Source organism: Rhinolophus sinicus, chromosome 1 (assembly GCF_057876585.1).
Source record: "Rhinolophus sinicus isolate RSI-liver-muscle chromosome 1, RSI-T2T, whole genome shotgun sequence".
In the NCBI taxonomy this organism is placed as follows: domain Eukaryota; kingdom Metazoa; phylum Chordata; class Mammalia; order Chiroptera; family Rhinolophidae; genus Rhinolophus; species Rhinolophus sinicus.
The window spans coordinates 139620024-139637505 of record NC_142501.1 but is presented as its reverse complement, the minus strand read 5'-3'; the positions used below and the strand labels follow the sequence as shown (position 1 = coordinate 139637505).

The 17482-nt window shown below is 35.1% G+C and overlaps 1 protein-coding gene across 7 annotated transcripts in view; it reads right to left on the bottom strand.

The window, feature by feature from the left end:
• ATP8A1 (ATPase phospholipid transporting 8A1) overlaps positions 1–17482 on the bottom strand; it is a 213703-nt gene that overhangs the window by 142889 nt on the left and 53332 nt on the right. For 3 of the 7 annotated variants that reach the window (XM_019754167.3, XM_074324621.2, XM_074324624.2), the window contains exons 7-9: positions 8723–8796; positions 6102–6171; positions 4287–4414 (exon numbers count right to left, since the gene is read on the bottom strand). In XM_019754167.3, coding sequence (XP_019609726.2) covers positions 4287–4414; positions 6102–6171; positions 8723–8796 — 272 coding nt within the window. Of the gene's footprint in view, positions 1–4286; positions 4415–6101; positions 6172–8722; positions 8797–12029; positions 12104–17482 lie in introns of all 7 variants that reach the window. The other 4 variants (XM_019754168.3, XM_074324622.2, XM_074324625.2 and 1 more) reach the window with 2 other exon arrangements.

The following is a 17482-nucleotide window of genomic DNA, read 5'->3' as shown; positions in this document are numbered from 1 at the left end:
AAGCCTATTTGAGACTTTTCCTGATTTAGTAAGTCCATTTAGGATCCTGAGATTCTTGGAAGTGGTGAGGTTAGGAGATCTGCTTCCCCTCCCCCACCTTCCTTTAAATTAAAAATAGCTTTGTGCATACCATGTTTCCCTGAAAATAAGACCTACCCCGAAAACAAGCCCCAGTTAAGATCGTCAGCCAGATGGATGCATTTAGTACGTTATGACGATGTTCCAGACGAAGATGACATGACTGTATTTAAATAAATATAGATTGTCATACTTGAAAAAATAAAACATCCCCTGAAAATACGCCCAAATGTGTCTTTTGGAGCAAAAATTAACATAAGACTCAGTCTTATTTTTCAGGAAACACAGTAATAAATGTTCGAAAAACACAAAAGATAAACACACAGGAGGGGTGAAATGTCTAACTATTACATTATTTTGTATACCTGTAACTAATAAAAATTAATGAATTAAAAAAAAAGATAAACACACAGATCTCATCATACACTTGCCATCTCTGTCCTCTAAAGATAAGCCCCTGTATTTAAAATCTCTAGGACATTCATTTTATTGTATTTGAAGATCAGTTCTCCAAGAACCGTAAAAAATTTCCAATAAATGGTAACAAATCTTAAGCACTTCAATGAAATGAAAGCAAATTGAGGCTATCCATTTCATATAATTTAAACCACATTTTTCATGACTAAAGGTCAGTTAGGTCTTTTGTGAGTTTCTTGCCAGGCTATACACTAGGGTAGGCAGTTGGCTGCTATAACCTCACACAGAGGTATCAGAAGGGTACAAGCTATCACAGCTATAGTGGGACTCTTGATGGAAATGTACTACCTCGAATGTAATGGCTCAAGGATTCCTATCACAAAGTCTTCGTTTTAATAAGGAAAAAAAGCAAAAAAGAAATGACAAATATGAAGAAAAATACAATAAAAAATAACTTCTAGAAAAAGAAGGAAACAATTTCCCCAAGAGAAGTCTCCAGACAAAAAAATTTCTTTGTCAGTGGAGGCATGTGAGACTGAAGCTTTCATTTCTGGTGGACTTTTATGTCCAGTAAAAGGCTTCCTTCAGGAACTACACAAACAGCACCGGTTCCGGTGAAATCAATCCAAATGACTAGGTAATAACAGCACCTAAAGCCTTCCATTTAAATGAGTAAAACCTTAGGAAACAATATATTCCAATTTAGGAAAAGAAAGCAGCAACTATAACTCTCATTTTTTTATGCATAGCAGGATACCTTTCAGACCTATCTGGAAGGGAACCCCTCCTGTGTATGTCTCAAGACTTGGGGTGCACTTCAGAGTTGGAGGAGCTTCAGGCCTAAAGCAGGTTTCTAAGAAGTTCTTGGGAAGCTGCTGTTCTATGCTCTGGGGCACATATATGTCACCTTATCATCTGTAGTATAGATTGATTGGAATTAGGTATAAACTCTTCAAAAGCAAAAAATACTACTTTTCAATTACAAGGACTCAGCAAGTGTTAGTTATTATTAGTTTTCCTCACAGCTGGAATTCCAAAGCTTCTGGCATTAGACAATGACCCTCATCCTTAATAGAATCAACATACGCTCATTCAAAGGGGCTCCAAGAGCTCTGGGAAATCACAGTAAAAGAAACTCATAGACACAGACAATAGTTTAGTGGTTACCAGAGGGTAAGGGGGGTGGGGGGTGGGAGATGAGGGTAAGGGGGATCAAATATATGGTGATGGAAGGAGAACTGACTCTGGGTGGTGAACATACAATGGGATTTATGGATGACGTAATGCAGAATTGTACACCTGAAATCTATGTAGTTTTGCTGACAATTGTCACCCCAATAAATTTAAAAAATAAATTAAAAAAAAAAAGTCAAATGTGCTACAAACAGAAAGGTACTGACAATCTATTTCTACCTTTCGTATAAATTAAAGCACATTATATTAATTCTGTCTGTACCCTAAATCTTGGCACAATTATACACAGATTCTCCTTCCCTGCATGGGTTTGCTTGGCATCAATTTGCTAGGGAACTGATAAGAAACGGAAGCTGGCCATTTAGGAATGTCAGACTATAGAAACGTTACTCGTATAAATGGCCCAATCTATCATTAGTCTATAACCATATGTTCATGGGAAGATCACTCTGTGCAAGTCAAGCTTTAGAACAAAATATAATTACTTCAAAAATCACAGGAAAGCTTTTGGTAGATCTGAATGAGGATGACAGTTCAGGGTATATTTCAAATGTCCTCCAGAATTCAAATTTCGTAATAATGCAATTACAAAATAATGCAAGCACTGATAATCTCTCAGGGTGGTGGGTTGCACTCGTGCATTTAGTCGGCCACTTACAAATGCCTGGTAGATAAGGTACACTGTAAAGTAGGGGAGGCAGGGAAAAAGGGAGGGTAGGGCAAGAGGAAGGCGAAGGGAGGCCGGAAAGACCCACCATTGCTGCCAGGTGCTGCCCCATTTCTTTGCCCACTTTGCAACACAACTCCTTGAGAAACTTGTCTATGCAGCAAGTCCTCGAATAATGTCACTTCATTCAAGGTGGTTCTGTTACAGTGTTAATGAGATGCCGTAGGAAGCTAACTCTTGTTTATATCAATTAGCCTACCATAAAATTGGTTTCATTACATGTCATTTTGCTTAAAGTTGTAGAACCTATCGATGACATAAGTGAAGACTTACTGTATTTGCTATTTTCAACTCCTTCCATTATCTCAAACTCACTCTTATTAGGCTCTACCTGTTCTAACTGAGCTCAGGGATCTTTAGGAAATAGAGATCCAACTGTCAATTCTCAGCCTTGTTGTACTTGACCGTCATAACATCTGACCCACTTTAGTCCCTCCATGTGCATCGGCAGTTTCTTCATGCTCTCTCGGTTTTCGTCCTACCGCGGTGGTGTCAGTCCCTTCTTCTCCCTTTTCCCTCAACCTTAATGGTGGAGTCTTAGGACAGTCCTTGGGGTTCTTTACCTTTCGCCCTTAGGGTTTCTTCCACTCTTTGGCTTTAGATATCTATGCCAAGTACTCCCAAATTTACGTCATGAGCCTGGACTTCTAGCTCAAACTCCAGGCGTATATATTCAGCTGCTTCCTTAACATCTCTATTTGGATGTCACAAATTCATCAATTCCAAACTGAACTGCTGATATTCCTCCCTCAAAACTCTCCAGTGGATCCCCATTTCACTCAGAGCAACACACAATGACCTACAAAACCTTGCGTGGTCTGGCCCACGGTTCTCTCTTGGCCTTTCTGTTACTGTCTTCCTTGGTCATTCCACTCCAACCACACTGTCCCCTTGTAATTCCACAATTACACCAGGCACTTTCCCACTTACAGATGATATAACGATATAACTAATAACTTAGCGTCACTATTCTTTCTGTCTGGTATCCTCTCCCTCCAGATAACCACATGGCTAAGCTCCTCATCTCCAAATCACCTTGGCTCAAATGTTACCTTCTGAATGAGGCTCTCACTGTGGCCACACTAACTAAAAGTGCTTCGCTCCCAAATCTCTCCTTTCTCCTGGGCTACTTTTTTTCCAAAGCATTTTACACTTTCTAACATAGTATAGACTTTTCTTATTTCTCACTTTATTGTTTGTCTGTTTGCCCTTCCCTAATTGGAAGAAAGTAAGCTCACGAGGGCAGGAGTGTTTATCTGCTTTTTTCATTGCTGTCTCCTTAACATCTCTAACTGGCACAGGTGCTTAGTAAGTACTGTTTGAGTGGATGAGGGGAGAAGCAGGAAAAAGAACAGGAAGGAGGGGGGAGAGGGGAAAAGGGCAGGAAGCAGGTAACAGCAAAAGATGAATATAAATGATAACATGGCCTAGCAAACGCATATGCAATTATGCAGAGAAGACAGTAGGAATTTATCCAGTACAATGGACTCCTTTGGGGCAGAGTCTGAACTCCTTGAGGTATTGAGAGATGACAGGAAAGGACCCAGGCCATGGGCTGCACAGCTAGGCCTATAACGTAAGGATTCTGGCCAAAAAGCAAGCCATTAAGCAATGCCAGAAGCCTGGCATATACCTGAAAACATCCAGCTGCCAGGTTGGCAGAACCCTGGAGAAGTGTTCAGCGATACCTATAGTGTTAATTAAGCTCTAGTATTTTCACAAAAGGACTTTGGGTAGAAGTAATATGGCAGTGCTTAAGAAAAAGATTCTGAGTGCTCAGATTTAAAGCACAAGAAAGTATTCTGTACCCAGATCCGAAATACACTGTGACACAGTGAATGCTGTTTTTATGAAGACGGATTTTACATACCCGTGTCCATCAAGCCTTATGTTTCCGACAAAATCGTAGAGATGTCTGTTTGGACTTTCACACTCGATCCTGCCAGAAATTCTCATCAAACTGTCAATTTCTTTTATTTCTGATGTTATTGGTAAGCCCTGTTTAGAAATATTGAAATAAGCAAAGAGTGTATTAAATACATTGTATGTGGGAGGGAGGGGGATAGTCTGAATTCATCCAGGCTTATGATCTAAGAGACCCCACTATTATATGAGCAATTCTCTCCCTTATATAATACTCTCTTTGTCAAATCACAATTAAGGGATACCTTCTTCGCCACTTGAACACAGGTTTCAGCACAAAAATAGGGCACATTTTGCGAAAGTTCCAAAATACATGAGACTACAAATTAGTCTGAAAATATATTTTGAAATAAGTCATTCAAGAATTGTTTGCTTCCAAAAACAAATATTTAGCATTATACAGTGTGAATCTGTCTGCTGAATCTCAGAAAGTGGCTGAGAAATGAACAGGAGTGATGTTTTAAGAGCATTATGTTTCTGTCCTTTTAGTCCACTGAGAAGAAAAACTCCAAAATAGTTCTCCCCTCCAGCCAACTAGAGCTGCCTGGAACAGCACAGGCCCCGCTTCCTGTGGCAGCCAGAATTCAGATGCTCGGTGATGACCTACTTGTGTCACATCCCCATTCTCCTACATGTCATTCTCACCACTCACCTAGAGCCCAAGAGAATAATCATGCATCACTTAAGGATGGCTTGATCAACAACTGACGGCCTGTGACGGTGGTTCCATAAGGTTATAATGAAGCTGAAAAATTCCTACTGCCTACTGATATCATAGCTGTGTTAATGTCATCGTGCAACACATTACTCACGTGTTTGTGGTGATGCTGGTGTAAAGAAACCTACTGTGTGCTGCCTGCCAGTCATATAAAAGTATAGCACATACAATTATGTACAGTACACAATACTTAATAATAAATGACTATATTATGTATTTACCATACTATACTTTTTGTTGTACTCTTTGTATTTACAGACAAAAAAGTTTGTTGTAAAACTTATGCCATGTTAGGCCGGCAGCAGCCTCATACATGTCGTGTTTATTGCATCATTTTTTCTTGTGCTTAATTTAATCTTGTGTTGTTTTGTACAGTAACGTGCTGTACAGGCTTGTAGCCTCACAGCAATAAGCTAAACATACAGCCTAGGTGTGCTGTGGGCTGTACCACCTAGGTGTATATAAGTGAACTCCATGCATTAGCACAACGATGAAATCGTCTCAAGACGCATTTCTCAGAACGCATTCCGGTGGTTAGGTGCCACAGTTTTTTAAAGTCCCTTTAAAATTTTAAAAGATAAAATCCTTACAGTTGCTTTCTGTTAGGGATGGTAGGAGAAGTTAAGTACAAAAATCTATGCTGTTCCCTGAGATTAGTGTGACTTTTAGAATAGCAATGGAAACTACATCTTTTCAATATGGTAAAGCCTAATAATTTGGGTCAGGTGAATAAGTAAGCTAACACATATCAAAGCACTTAGAATTAATTACTACTATTATTATCATCAGAGTGTTGGCTAGTACATAAAATATTAAAAATGTTACAAATAGCATGTATATGATGGATCATATTTAATCAGGTAAATAAGTCTGAGTCTTCTAGACTACTTAATCATACCAATTAATAAAACCTCTTCCTAGTGGCTCAATGAGAAAATATTTGCAATTGGATAAAATTACTTCAACTCAAGACAGGAAGAAATAAAGGTCCTGATTCCATGTAATAATATAGCAACAATTACATAAACATGTATTAAATCTTACCTGTCTAATTTTCAAGTTTGTTTCACCATCTAAGTTGGATGTTTCAATGTAGCACATGGCCTGGGGCTCACTATTGTTTGAAATTGAAAAGCAAAAAGATTTAGTGGGGGAAGGAAAGCACAATAACAACTTACTTAAATAGTCAGACTCACTGAAGCCTTTCGTTCTAAACAAAGCTTTAATTCCCCAGTTTCTTGATGATTTTCATTCTAACTACAAAATGCTATGAAGCGAACCCATGCAGGACAACTCATGGATCAGCTTTTCAGCCAGAAGGACCCAAAAGCAGTTTCCTGACAACAATCAGTATAGCTCTTCAAGATACTGTAAATGATTAAATTTGTCAAATTACACTTAAATTGTTCATCCATATAGACACAACATAGACTGAATCTGAAGTGTAAAACAGTTTTGTGTCCAGGTTTACCTTTAGCTCAAAAATATCAAGTGAGAGTTCATGCTCATAGCCCACATGTAAATTGGTTAAGGAAAGTGGTTGATTAGAAAATTCCAGATTGCTGCTTCTAAAAACTTGCATTTACTATCCTTTTAAAAAAAGATGAATAGGATCATATGAACCAAAATATTTAAATTTTAAGGCTACGTTTTAAAGACTGTATGCACAGAATTTTATAATGAAAGTAGATATACACTTTTCTTCCCCTATTTTTCCTGCTCCTATTCTATTTCTTAAAGTTGCTTCAGAGATTCTTGTGGCAGCAAAAGTTAAAACTAAAATCAGCCCACTTGGCTATACTACTCCTTGACCTGAATCTAGAAGATCCACTTTATTGGTCCCCATCAGAGTGTTTTAGTAAAGTTTGGTGTGCAGTAGCTGGTATAAGAGTTCTGTGTTCTCCACTTCTTTTCACAGGTACTATTCCTGGACCATCTAAATTCTGCTGCTTCACATGCTAACTTTACTTGCCCTTATAAACAAGTGAGTCCAACACCATAAGCTGATCCTCAACTATAAGGAGAAGCATTCTAAAGTTAAACTAATCTTATTGGCACTCAGTTATATAATAAGCCTAATTAACATCATATAAGTAACTAGGATTGTAATCTCTGGTTACATGTGTATTCAAATTTGGAAAGAAAGAAACTTGTTAAGTTACAAACACTTGGAATTTTCTAATCAACTTCCAATTTGTACATGTGCAAAACAGACTATCCGAGTTTCAGAAATGGGCACGTAGCTTAGTTTTGTGGCCTGAAGATTTGTGAAAATTACTAAAACAAATGGTCATTGATCAACTATTTTACAGATTCATTTTAAATTAACTTTGCAAGCTCTTCAATTTACTCTATGGGCTATTTTTTTTTAATATCATAAAAGCTGATACTTTTTCCTAACTGGAGTTTTTCAATATTTATATTTTCACTCTATCAATCATTGAACGTGGTATTTTTCCTTACTGTCACAACAGTAATTTCACTCTGGCAATTGCTCCCAATTTGTAATTTACTTATGTATACATTTGAAACATAAATGTTTATAAAATTATAAAACACATCTAATAATACAGAAGCATGATGACAAACAAATGCTAAATGAACAATGATGATTCCATATTTTGGCAGTAACACGCATCCACGTTTTACTTTGCACATCCAAGGCCATTCTCATATTAAACGAGAATAACATTAACATTCTAATTCTATTTCTATCTTTTTTTCATAAAGCAACTTTTCTAGGACTTTAAATGGCAAGGAACTTAGAAAGTTAAATGGCTGACTTCTATTTCAATTGGGGCAAATAAAATATGCATCCAAATTCAGAACATACTTAATCCCTTAAGACAGCTGTTAGTGAAGCAGTTCTTAACAGTGCTATGAAAAGGCAGCAAGATGTCTCAGATAAGGAATCATGCTAGATAATAAATATTTTGGCAAATTATGAGGACATCCAAAACACAAACTACAGTCAGAGAGGCAAAGCAAGCTTTTTGATTAGTAGGTGGAAAAATGAAACAAGATGCATTTCACAATACAGACAGCTGAAATTTATCACAGTAACGTGCACTTTGTCACTAGTTACAAGTGGGATAAAAATTGATCCCAAAGCATGCGGTACAAAAATGTACAACATCGAGCTTTGTGCAGGGGGTCCTCTGTAAACCCTATACAAGCCCAAATTACAGTCATGATTGCTGAAGGGATTCTATAGAACGTATAAACAATTCCAAATATAAGAATAAGACAAATGTTTAAAATCTTAGAAATTTCTCAATAACTTTGTTTCATGTAAACCTTAACATTGTTCAAAACAACATCCTGGAGAGGTATTAAATCAAGCTTTAGTATTTAGGCATGTTGTTAAATATGAATATATATTAATGATGCATAGGAAATAAAATCTACCTTTACGGGCACGCTTCACGGGCTCCTACTGGTAACAATAGGAGCTCAATTGGCCCAGTGAAGGGACGAACATCATCCAGTGTAATATTCATAAAAGGCCTTTAAAACATCTGTGAAATGTCCATCACCAAGAAGTGTAAAAAAGTTTGTGTTTTAAAGGAAGAAACACAGAACTTGACCATCTTTGGGTTTAACTGGTCTCTGGTGTAGGGTGAGGACCCACATACACATATCCTGTACGACTCAGCAGTTCTAACCTTGAGGACAGGCTGATGAGATCTGCTGGGAGATGTTCCCCATTGGTCACTTTCACTATTTCCCCCACTGCCACCTACAGGTCCCAGTTTAAAATAATTAAAATGGAAAAAAAAAAAAAATGAATGACAGAGAAAAAAACAAACCAATGGACAAAGGAGACAGAAAGTTTGAAATTATTATAGAAAATAATACATGTTAATAAAAATGTCTAATGCCAATTTTTTCAAAATTTATTTTGATCAGGTCTAAAGGCACAAGAAAACATGGAATATTTAAGGATTACTTATTTGTTTTAAGCCCAATTTTCAATTTTTAATGCAGAAACTTTTGATATTTAAAAGTTTACTCACAAGCATATCTTATATTAAATAAAAATATATTTTTATAGAGAGCTACTTTATCTTAAAAATTTCTCTGTCTCTAATTCCTCACTCTCATGCCTTCTATTCTATATCCACTTCTACCCAAGAAGAAAAGAAATAATTGTGGAAACTACTTTTTAGGCTTTTGAAAAACAAATTGTACTATACTATAGTAAACACTATAAGTACACTAAAAATATTATTTAAAATTTTCTGATTCCAAAATCTTTCAAAGTTAATTACATAAATATCTTATTAACTCTAATGCAAAGCTGCAAAGACATGGATCTCAGGAAGTTAGAAGCCATAATTGCAGTCTTTTGAGTTATTTAATAATTAATAAAGTCTAAGGAATGCATTGTTTTGGAAAGGAAATCTTTTGCATCTGGGAAAAATTTTTTCAAAGGTATAAAGTAGACATGCCAAGAACCTGTTTGGACTTGAATTAACAGCTTGAGTTATTTTACTCTATACTTTTTAAACTTATATATATATATATTTGTTCGTTATATGCTAAAATTTCAGTTTCTTTATTTCAAAATGAAAATCAATTTAAAATAGTAATTTTCAACCATGTTCATACCTTAATTTCAAACTACGTCAAAGAAGATGCACTATCAGTAATTAATAATTGAAAAATATTTGGAAATTAAAATATTATAAACTGGTGTTTATTGCTACTGCTAAATAGTGCTCTTCTGCATGTGACAATCACCATGTGCTTATTCTGGTAGCAGAGAGTGTGGCATAATAAAGATATTAAATTAGGAGTTAAGTATTCCAACTCTGACCTAGTCATTAGCTAAAGTTAAGTGGCTAAAAATAAAACTTAAAGTCAAAATCCCTCTTTCTGTAAATGATGACAGAACTTTTATCTACTTCTTAAGGCCAATATAGGTTCAAAAGAGTCAAGTAATGCAAAATCCCTTTTGAGAACAAAAAGAAAAAACTGAAAGATGGTACTTTGCCACTTGGACAAAAATATCTGTCTAACAGCACCAGCTCTTACATATCACTTTGAATCCTACTAAATAACAAAAAGCTACAAAACAGGTAATCTTTTTACAAATAATAATCTTTAAAGGAAGTTTATCTTTATGGGTGTTATATTAAAATTTAGAAACTATTTTGATCTACCAATACTGATAGCCAGATAGGGATAGGGAATGTTTTTAATGTTTAGAACACCTATTCTATAAAAATGATCTCAAGTTTAAGAAATACAAGCACAGAGCTTTCTTGGAGTCTCTGGGATTGAACAGAGGCAGATGAAAAATATTTTGAAATTTTTCAACTTAGAACTAAGTATATAGTCAGGGCAGTACAGTTACTTATCTTCACATTTTTGAGTATACAATTTGAATACTGTAATGAATGGTTCAGCAAAGATGGCTCTATGATAACGTCTCCATGCTAAGTTTAATCAGGAAAACATTAATACTTTCTTAAATCACTGAAATACTCTACTATCATTTTGAACTTAGTTATATAAATATGACATTCAGATGGTCAAATGTCCATTACATTTCTCAAACTTTTACTTGGTACCACTAAGTGCCAACCATTCTGTTGGTTAAACAGGCATGCTTAAAACTTAATTGAAATAGTATCAATTTAAACAAAAAGGAGAATTGAGCAATATTAGCATTTGATCAAGTAATCCATCTCCCTCACTTTAAAAGATAGGAAATCAAGGCCTGAGAGATTAAGTATTTGGTTCAAAATCACCAAGTCAAGATAAGAACCCTGGTTTTTCTGCCTCCTGAGCAGACCTCTCTAATCCTGATGCTATGCAGTCCCTGAGACACAGACAGCAAGTTCAAGGTGAAACTTATTCTCCCACTGCCACGTGTGGACCGTTACCTTTGGTTCAGTTTTAGAAACCTACCCCGATAAAGGTTGGGCAAACGAAACTAAAAATAAAGGTTAATTTAAAAAGCTATTAATTTTAATTTTATTGAAAACAAAACCTATAAGTAAATGGCACAAAGAACTCCCAACTATAAAATATGGAACTGTAACTACCCATACGTAGTTACTTCAACTACCTATAGACTTACTTCTATAAATATCTGGATAACTCCTTTTTGCTTAATTATGTTTCGCTAACTTGTCATAAATCCAATCATTTTCAATAATGACCTGATTAAACAGATTTTGAAAAAAGGACACTGTCCATATTTACATGTGGATTTTACAAATAAAACTGTCCAAGGAAATGATGATAAACAACCTCTAAAACATTAAAAACATTTTTTCTTAATTTACGTTAGGACTAGTTTTATAGTTTTTAAACCTAAGACCATTTGAAAGTCACATTCTTTAAAGGGTAACAGTGCCATATGTTCTGAATACCAATTCATGACTATCTTAAGTAGGAGTAAAATAAAAATTATCTAAATGCAGTAACGGAAAGAACTTTAAAGAAAGAGCAAAATACTTTAATTTTTTTGTTGGAAGAGTATGGCATTTCAAAAGATATGATGACAAAAAAAGAAATCATAAATCCATTTTCTTGTGCCAATGCACCATAAAGATCAAGAAACTTTGGATATATGAATGCATCATAAAGGAACTTATGAACAAATATTGCAAGGTAACAATCAGTAAAGAACCCAATCCATGTATTATATAAAATAAATGACAGGAAATCTTACACGAGTCAGTAGTCCACAGAAAAGGATCTGGACATATCCAGAGGGGGAGTAGGCTCGTAATTGTAATAACTTTTGAATTATGAAAGATGGTACCTATCACTTATTCTATATGGCAAACATGAAAGAGTCCTTTAAGTCCAATCAATTTTTTTTAATGCTTAATTCATAATCATTAGAGAGGTTTAAAATTCTTCGTTTATTCCTTATTTCCTTGGAGAAATCACAAGGTCAATGCAGGGTAGAGAAACCGTCCTCTACACTGTTTGAGCATCAGTAGGTATCTCTACCTTGATGAGAGAAGTACAGTGTCAGCAGGTATATACTCTTTGCCTTTTATTATAACTATATCTCCAACATTTACCTGAAAGAAAACTGGGAATTGGTTAATTATCTGCATTGAAAGATAGTTACAAATATACAACCCATTGTATTTAAACATAGAAAAGAGTAAAAATGGTTATTGGCAAACAAGAACCACTTATCTTCACAAAATGGCATAAAATGACCTAGGAGTGAGGCCAAGGGTGGGGCAATGCTTTAAAAAATGAACTTATATCTTTGTTTTATCAGCTATATTAACTTATCTTAATTTAGCCATTGAATTGACATTTCAACTTCTCATATTCTCTCCCTCTGACATAAAAATAAAAAGGAGGAATTTACCAAATGAAAAACCTTACCCTATTTAAGGAAATGTCAGTACAACTGGAAAAACTAACTATTGGATATATCATCGTTACTCCTCATGATGACCTTATGAAATAGGTGTTAGTTATAATTCATAATTTAGAGGGGAAGGAAATGAGTATTAGAGTCTAAGTTATCTGCCCAAGATCACAGTGAGATGAAGAGGTTAATTCAAACCCACATCCGACTTTCTTCAAAGTCTGATTTTGCATATAGTGAAACTATTACTGTTTTTTAAATTAAAAACAAAAACAGCTTAACCTCTTTTTCATTTTAATAACTGTTAGCACTTTTGTGAACACGGCCTGAAGACAAATTAAAGACAAGCTATGGCCAGAAATTGTTAGGAATAATTTAAGGGATAGCTTTTGTCAAACAATACAACATCGATAGCCACTCCTATTGTATCATGAAAGTTGCCCTCTCTTTTAGTAGCCAAATGAACCTAAAATAAGTTCAATTCTGAATCAAGTAAAGCCTTTTTTGTTATAGCCTTTCTTTGTTGTCCTTAAAGTCATTTTGTTCTTCCCCCTCCCTATTTTTCCTTGAACCCTAAAAGCACTTTATTCGGGGGAAGGAGCGAATGGTGTCTTCAATGGGAATCACAGTAAGAAATTACTGCACACTATGTTTCCCTGAAAATAAGACCTAGCAGGACCACCAGTTCTAGTGTGGTTTTGGGGAAAAAATTAATATGACCCGGTATTATATTATATTATATATTATGTTATATAAGACCCGTTCTTATTTAAATATTAAAATATTAAAATATTTTGTCTCATATTAAAATAAGACCAGGTCTTATATTAATTTTTGCTCCAAAAGACGCATTAGAGTTGATAGTCCACCTAGGTCTTATTTTTGGGGAAACACAGCAGCTAGCCCACTGGGGTCTACATTATATACTGGGGGCAGAACAGGTTAGGAAATGTTGGATGGAGCCGTCTCATCTATTGTATGTATCCTGGCTATCCATGTAGGGAAGCTCTGGATGCCTTGATTCAAGAGAGATTTAATTCAGCTGCAATCTGGATTACCTGGCATTGAAACATTGCCAGGGACTGTGGAATCAAACACCCCCTCCCTTAAAACAATAAACTGGGAAAATGAAAAACAGTAAGTAGAGGTGTAAACTGGCCCCTAAGTCATGTGTGGTGGTAGTGCTCTGACAGTACCCACTGAGAGCAAGACAGAGAAATGTCAGTTCTCTGTAGCCATGACACTTAGGGAGAAAGCTAAGCAGGTTACCAATCAATTGCTCTTTAATCACGATCTGTGTGTTAATGTTTACTCTCCAATTAGATTATATGCTTCATCAAATCAAGATATTTGTTTACATTACAGTATTAGAGTCTAAGAGACTCACGAAAATCCCTAAATGATTACACTCTGTTTTCCAAAATCTTTGTTCATTGTGAGACAAGGGCTTGTGGTTATTAAACTGAAGACTAAAGAAAACATTAGCACCTTATATGGCACAGTTACCGCAGTGGCTGGGAAAAGCCAAGGGCTCTTTGAGTGCTAAGTACTTAGCTATCCTCAGGGTACTGTGAGGAAAGCAGGGAACTCCTTCCTCTTTATGATGCTTATGTTTCAGATCACTTTCTCAAACACATCCCAACACCTCTTTTCCTTTTTGGGTTCTGAGCTCTTAATGTGGCACTGCCCCTTGCAGCCTGGTGTGTACATAAGAGGAACAGACAGAAGAGAAAGTCAAGATGGCAAAAATTCTTTGATCATGTGTTCTAATTAGAGGACTATCATGACAGCAGTTTTAATCCCCAAAATGCTGAAGTGAAGGAAATATTTAGGGCTTTTAGGCCACTACCTTGCACCTTCTCAAGTTACTCACATTAGCATTACAACTGAGGATTATGAAAAAGGATAAGCTTATTAAACTAAAACAGACTGACTTAAAATCTGTCTTTGTCCACTTGGAGGCTCCAGCATATTTATATTTTTACTAGAGAATTTTTTGAGATACAAATTCTTAATCCAAAGAAATACATTTCATGGTGGAAATATCATGCATGAAAGCAGCTTTATAAATGACTTTTACACATGCATACAGCCCACCCACCTGTCCATGCTTCTCTAGGAAGCCAGGAGAACGTATTGATTCAAGATTCTTCACCTAAATTCCACCCCCTGCAACTGTCTCAAGAAACCTGTGAACAGTCTCAACTACATTTCAATTTGAAGAACTGATTTTGTGCTAAGGGCACACGAAGGTAGCTGCTTACATTTCAAGAGTGGGGAGTCAATGACCTGCACAGGGCTTTGGAATTGCACTTCTTTTTTAAAAAGCCCAGATACTGGCAACTTAGCCTTGTGCGACAGAGAAAAGGCGTCAGGGCAACAACTGGAGGGATGACTGTTAATGTTTGAGAGCGGAAGTCTGCCCATCTGTGAATGACTGATGTGCTGTGCAAATTTGTAGGTCCTTTGAGAACCATTCTAAAGCAACCACAGTAACCACACATTTAGAAATGCAGAGAAATTAAGAACCTGGAACTAAAGCTCTTTTGCACTACGGTTTATCACATTACTTTGGCATGTGGATGTGACTCTCGGTTTCGGTTTATTGATTTTATTTTTAAATGCACAAAATACTACATAAGCTAAAGAAAAGCCCTGTCCCACAATCTGGCTAATGCAACAAGCCTGCTGCCATGCCTGGTTCACTTAGTACCGTATTCAGTAAACCATTTTTACATAGCCAGCACCTTATTGTACACAATCCTGCTCTTTTCATCTATGATTATATTTTACGACACAGAAACCATCTTGCTTGCTGCTGTGAGCTCACTTTTGGCACATACACTTAATAAATATTTGTTGGATGAATGGCGTAATATTTTTCTATGTTTCCACAGTATTTGAAATTATAGCGTTTACTTGTCACAAAATATACTAGAGTGTAACATGTTGTAATTTATTTATAAAAATCTCTCATTGTTGGGTATCCACATATTCTAAGTTTTCACTGTTATAAATAATGCTACAATAACATATTTGTACATATACAGGTTTTCCCATACTTTGATAGTTTTTGTGGGGTAAATTCCCAGAATCTTTTCAATGGTTCTTGGTATGAAGACCCAAATTGCTAATCCATAATAATATATGATATACTTCAGAAAATTAAAAATTCTGAAGTACAAGTTCGTTTGTTTTTATTTATTGGATAGCAGATGAAACTTCAATATTGTTTAAATTCATAACTTTTACTAGGTTGGATATTATACTGAGTCTGGTTTCTTATTATAGCTCTTTTTTCTTATTGCCAACTTTTATTTCCTATTTATATCGTAATGAATTTAAATTTTTGTTATGTACAACTATTTTCCATATTTCACCTTATTTGTGGTTGTTTTGTTGTGTATTATTTTTAAATTTTATATAATCAAATCCCATAGATCTTGAGATCTTGCTCTTCTCCAAATATTAAAGTCTTTATTCTATTTGTCTGTTTTTTTTTAAAACAATGCTTTAACATTTAACTCTTTTAGCTAGTTGGAATTTATTTTAGCATAGGCTGTGACTTATATATAAACTGCGTAACTTCTTGAAATTGCTAATGTGTGATCCCTACATAATTTATTATACAATCTGTTTATGAATGATTTTTGCCTCCTTTATCAAAATGGGCTTTATTTCAGAGTATTCTATTCTCTTTGATTCTACTCTATTGTACTCTGTTATAGTCTATTTTAAGAGTAAAAGAGACATTTATCAATGTCTATTTTTTGCAACAGGTACACACTATTTTAAAAGCTTTTGCTTTCCATTTGCTTCTACACTGTTCTTCGTGTTTTCCAAAATATTTTTCTATTTTATCCACTGTTTATTTTTTGAAATTAAGATGAAAAATTTACTCAACTCTTGAAGGAAAAAAATGATAATTTCTCTGGGATTATACCATATCAGTACTTTCAAACAACTGGTATTTTTAGTTTTTCTAGGAATATGACATATTTGTACATTTATGTGAATCTTTAATACCTAAATTTTTGATGTTTTCTTTATCAAGGCAATATACATATTTTAAGTTTACTTGTAAGCATCTCATATGCCACTGGGAATTTTTTTTTCACTATATTTTTCTAAACTATATTGTCTACAAATAGAATGCTGTTAATTTTTGAATATGTATCTTGAATTGATTACTGAACCAATTTTTATTAATTCTAATTAATTCTAATTCTAATTATTAAGTAACATCAGCTCATTTTGGCTGGATGACTTTTGGCAACACTAAGTTCTATCCCTCTGTATCTCAAAGTTGGATGCCAGTATCTCAAAGGTGATGCAGATCTGCAAAATGGCTGAAAAGGCCATCAATATAGGTAATTGTGGGCTGTTAATTTAATTTTTTTGTCTGTAAATTTGAAAAAGAGTTACAATAATCCAGGTGGATCTTGAAATAATGACTGTCTATTAGGAAAATAAGACATTTTAACAGGTTAATGTTAAGACTGAAGTAATAGATGGTTATCTTCTGACTTTACCACTATGTATTTTCTAAACAAGTACTCTAGGCTAGAAGAAATTATCAATTTGTCAGGATATGCATTTATGTTAACTACACTGAAAATTCTAGTAAAGGAAATATATTTATAATAAAATTCAATTTATCAAACTTGATTATCTCCGATCTATCTTCTCTCTAAAATGTTTATATCCACAAATGCCAGACAAAAGCATAAAAGAAACTTCTTTTGAAACACTTTGAGCTTCCTTGTCTTGCTCTTCTGAACAAGGGGTGACTACCACATATGTAGGGAAAGCACAATCAAGGTATTTTCCTCATTGTTACTTTTATGTCAAAGACCGAAGAGAGAGTAATGAATTTTCAAATATCCGGAAGAGGAGATGTCAATCTCTAGTCTAGTCACTGATTTAAAATAACAACAAGGCAATGAATTCAGAGGGAATCCTATTCTTGACAGGGATACAAGGTGACTATGAACTTCTCAAGGTAGAATCAAGACATGGTCTTTAACCTGCTGAGAAACCCTGGAGTGCCAATAAACTCATGAGGGTTACTCTC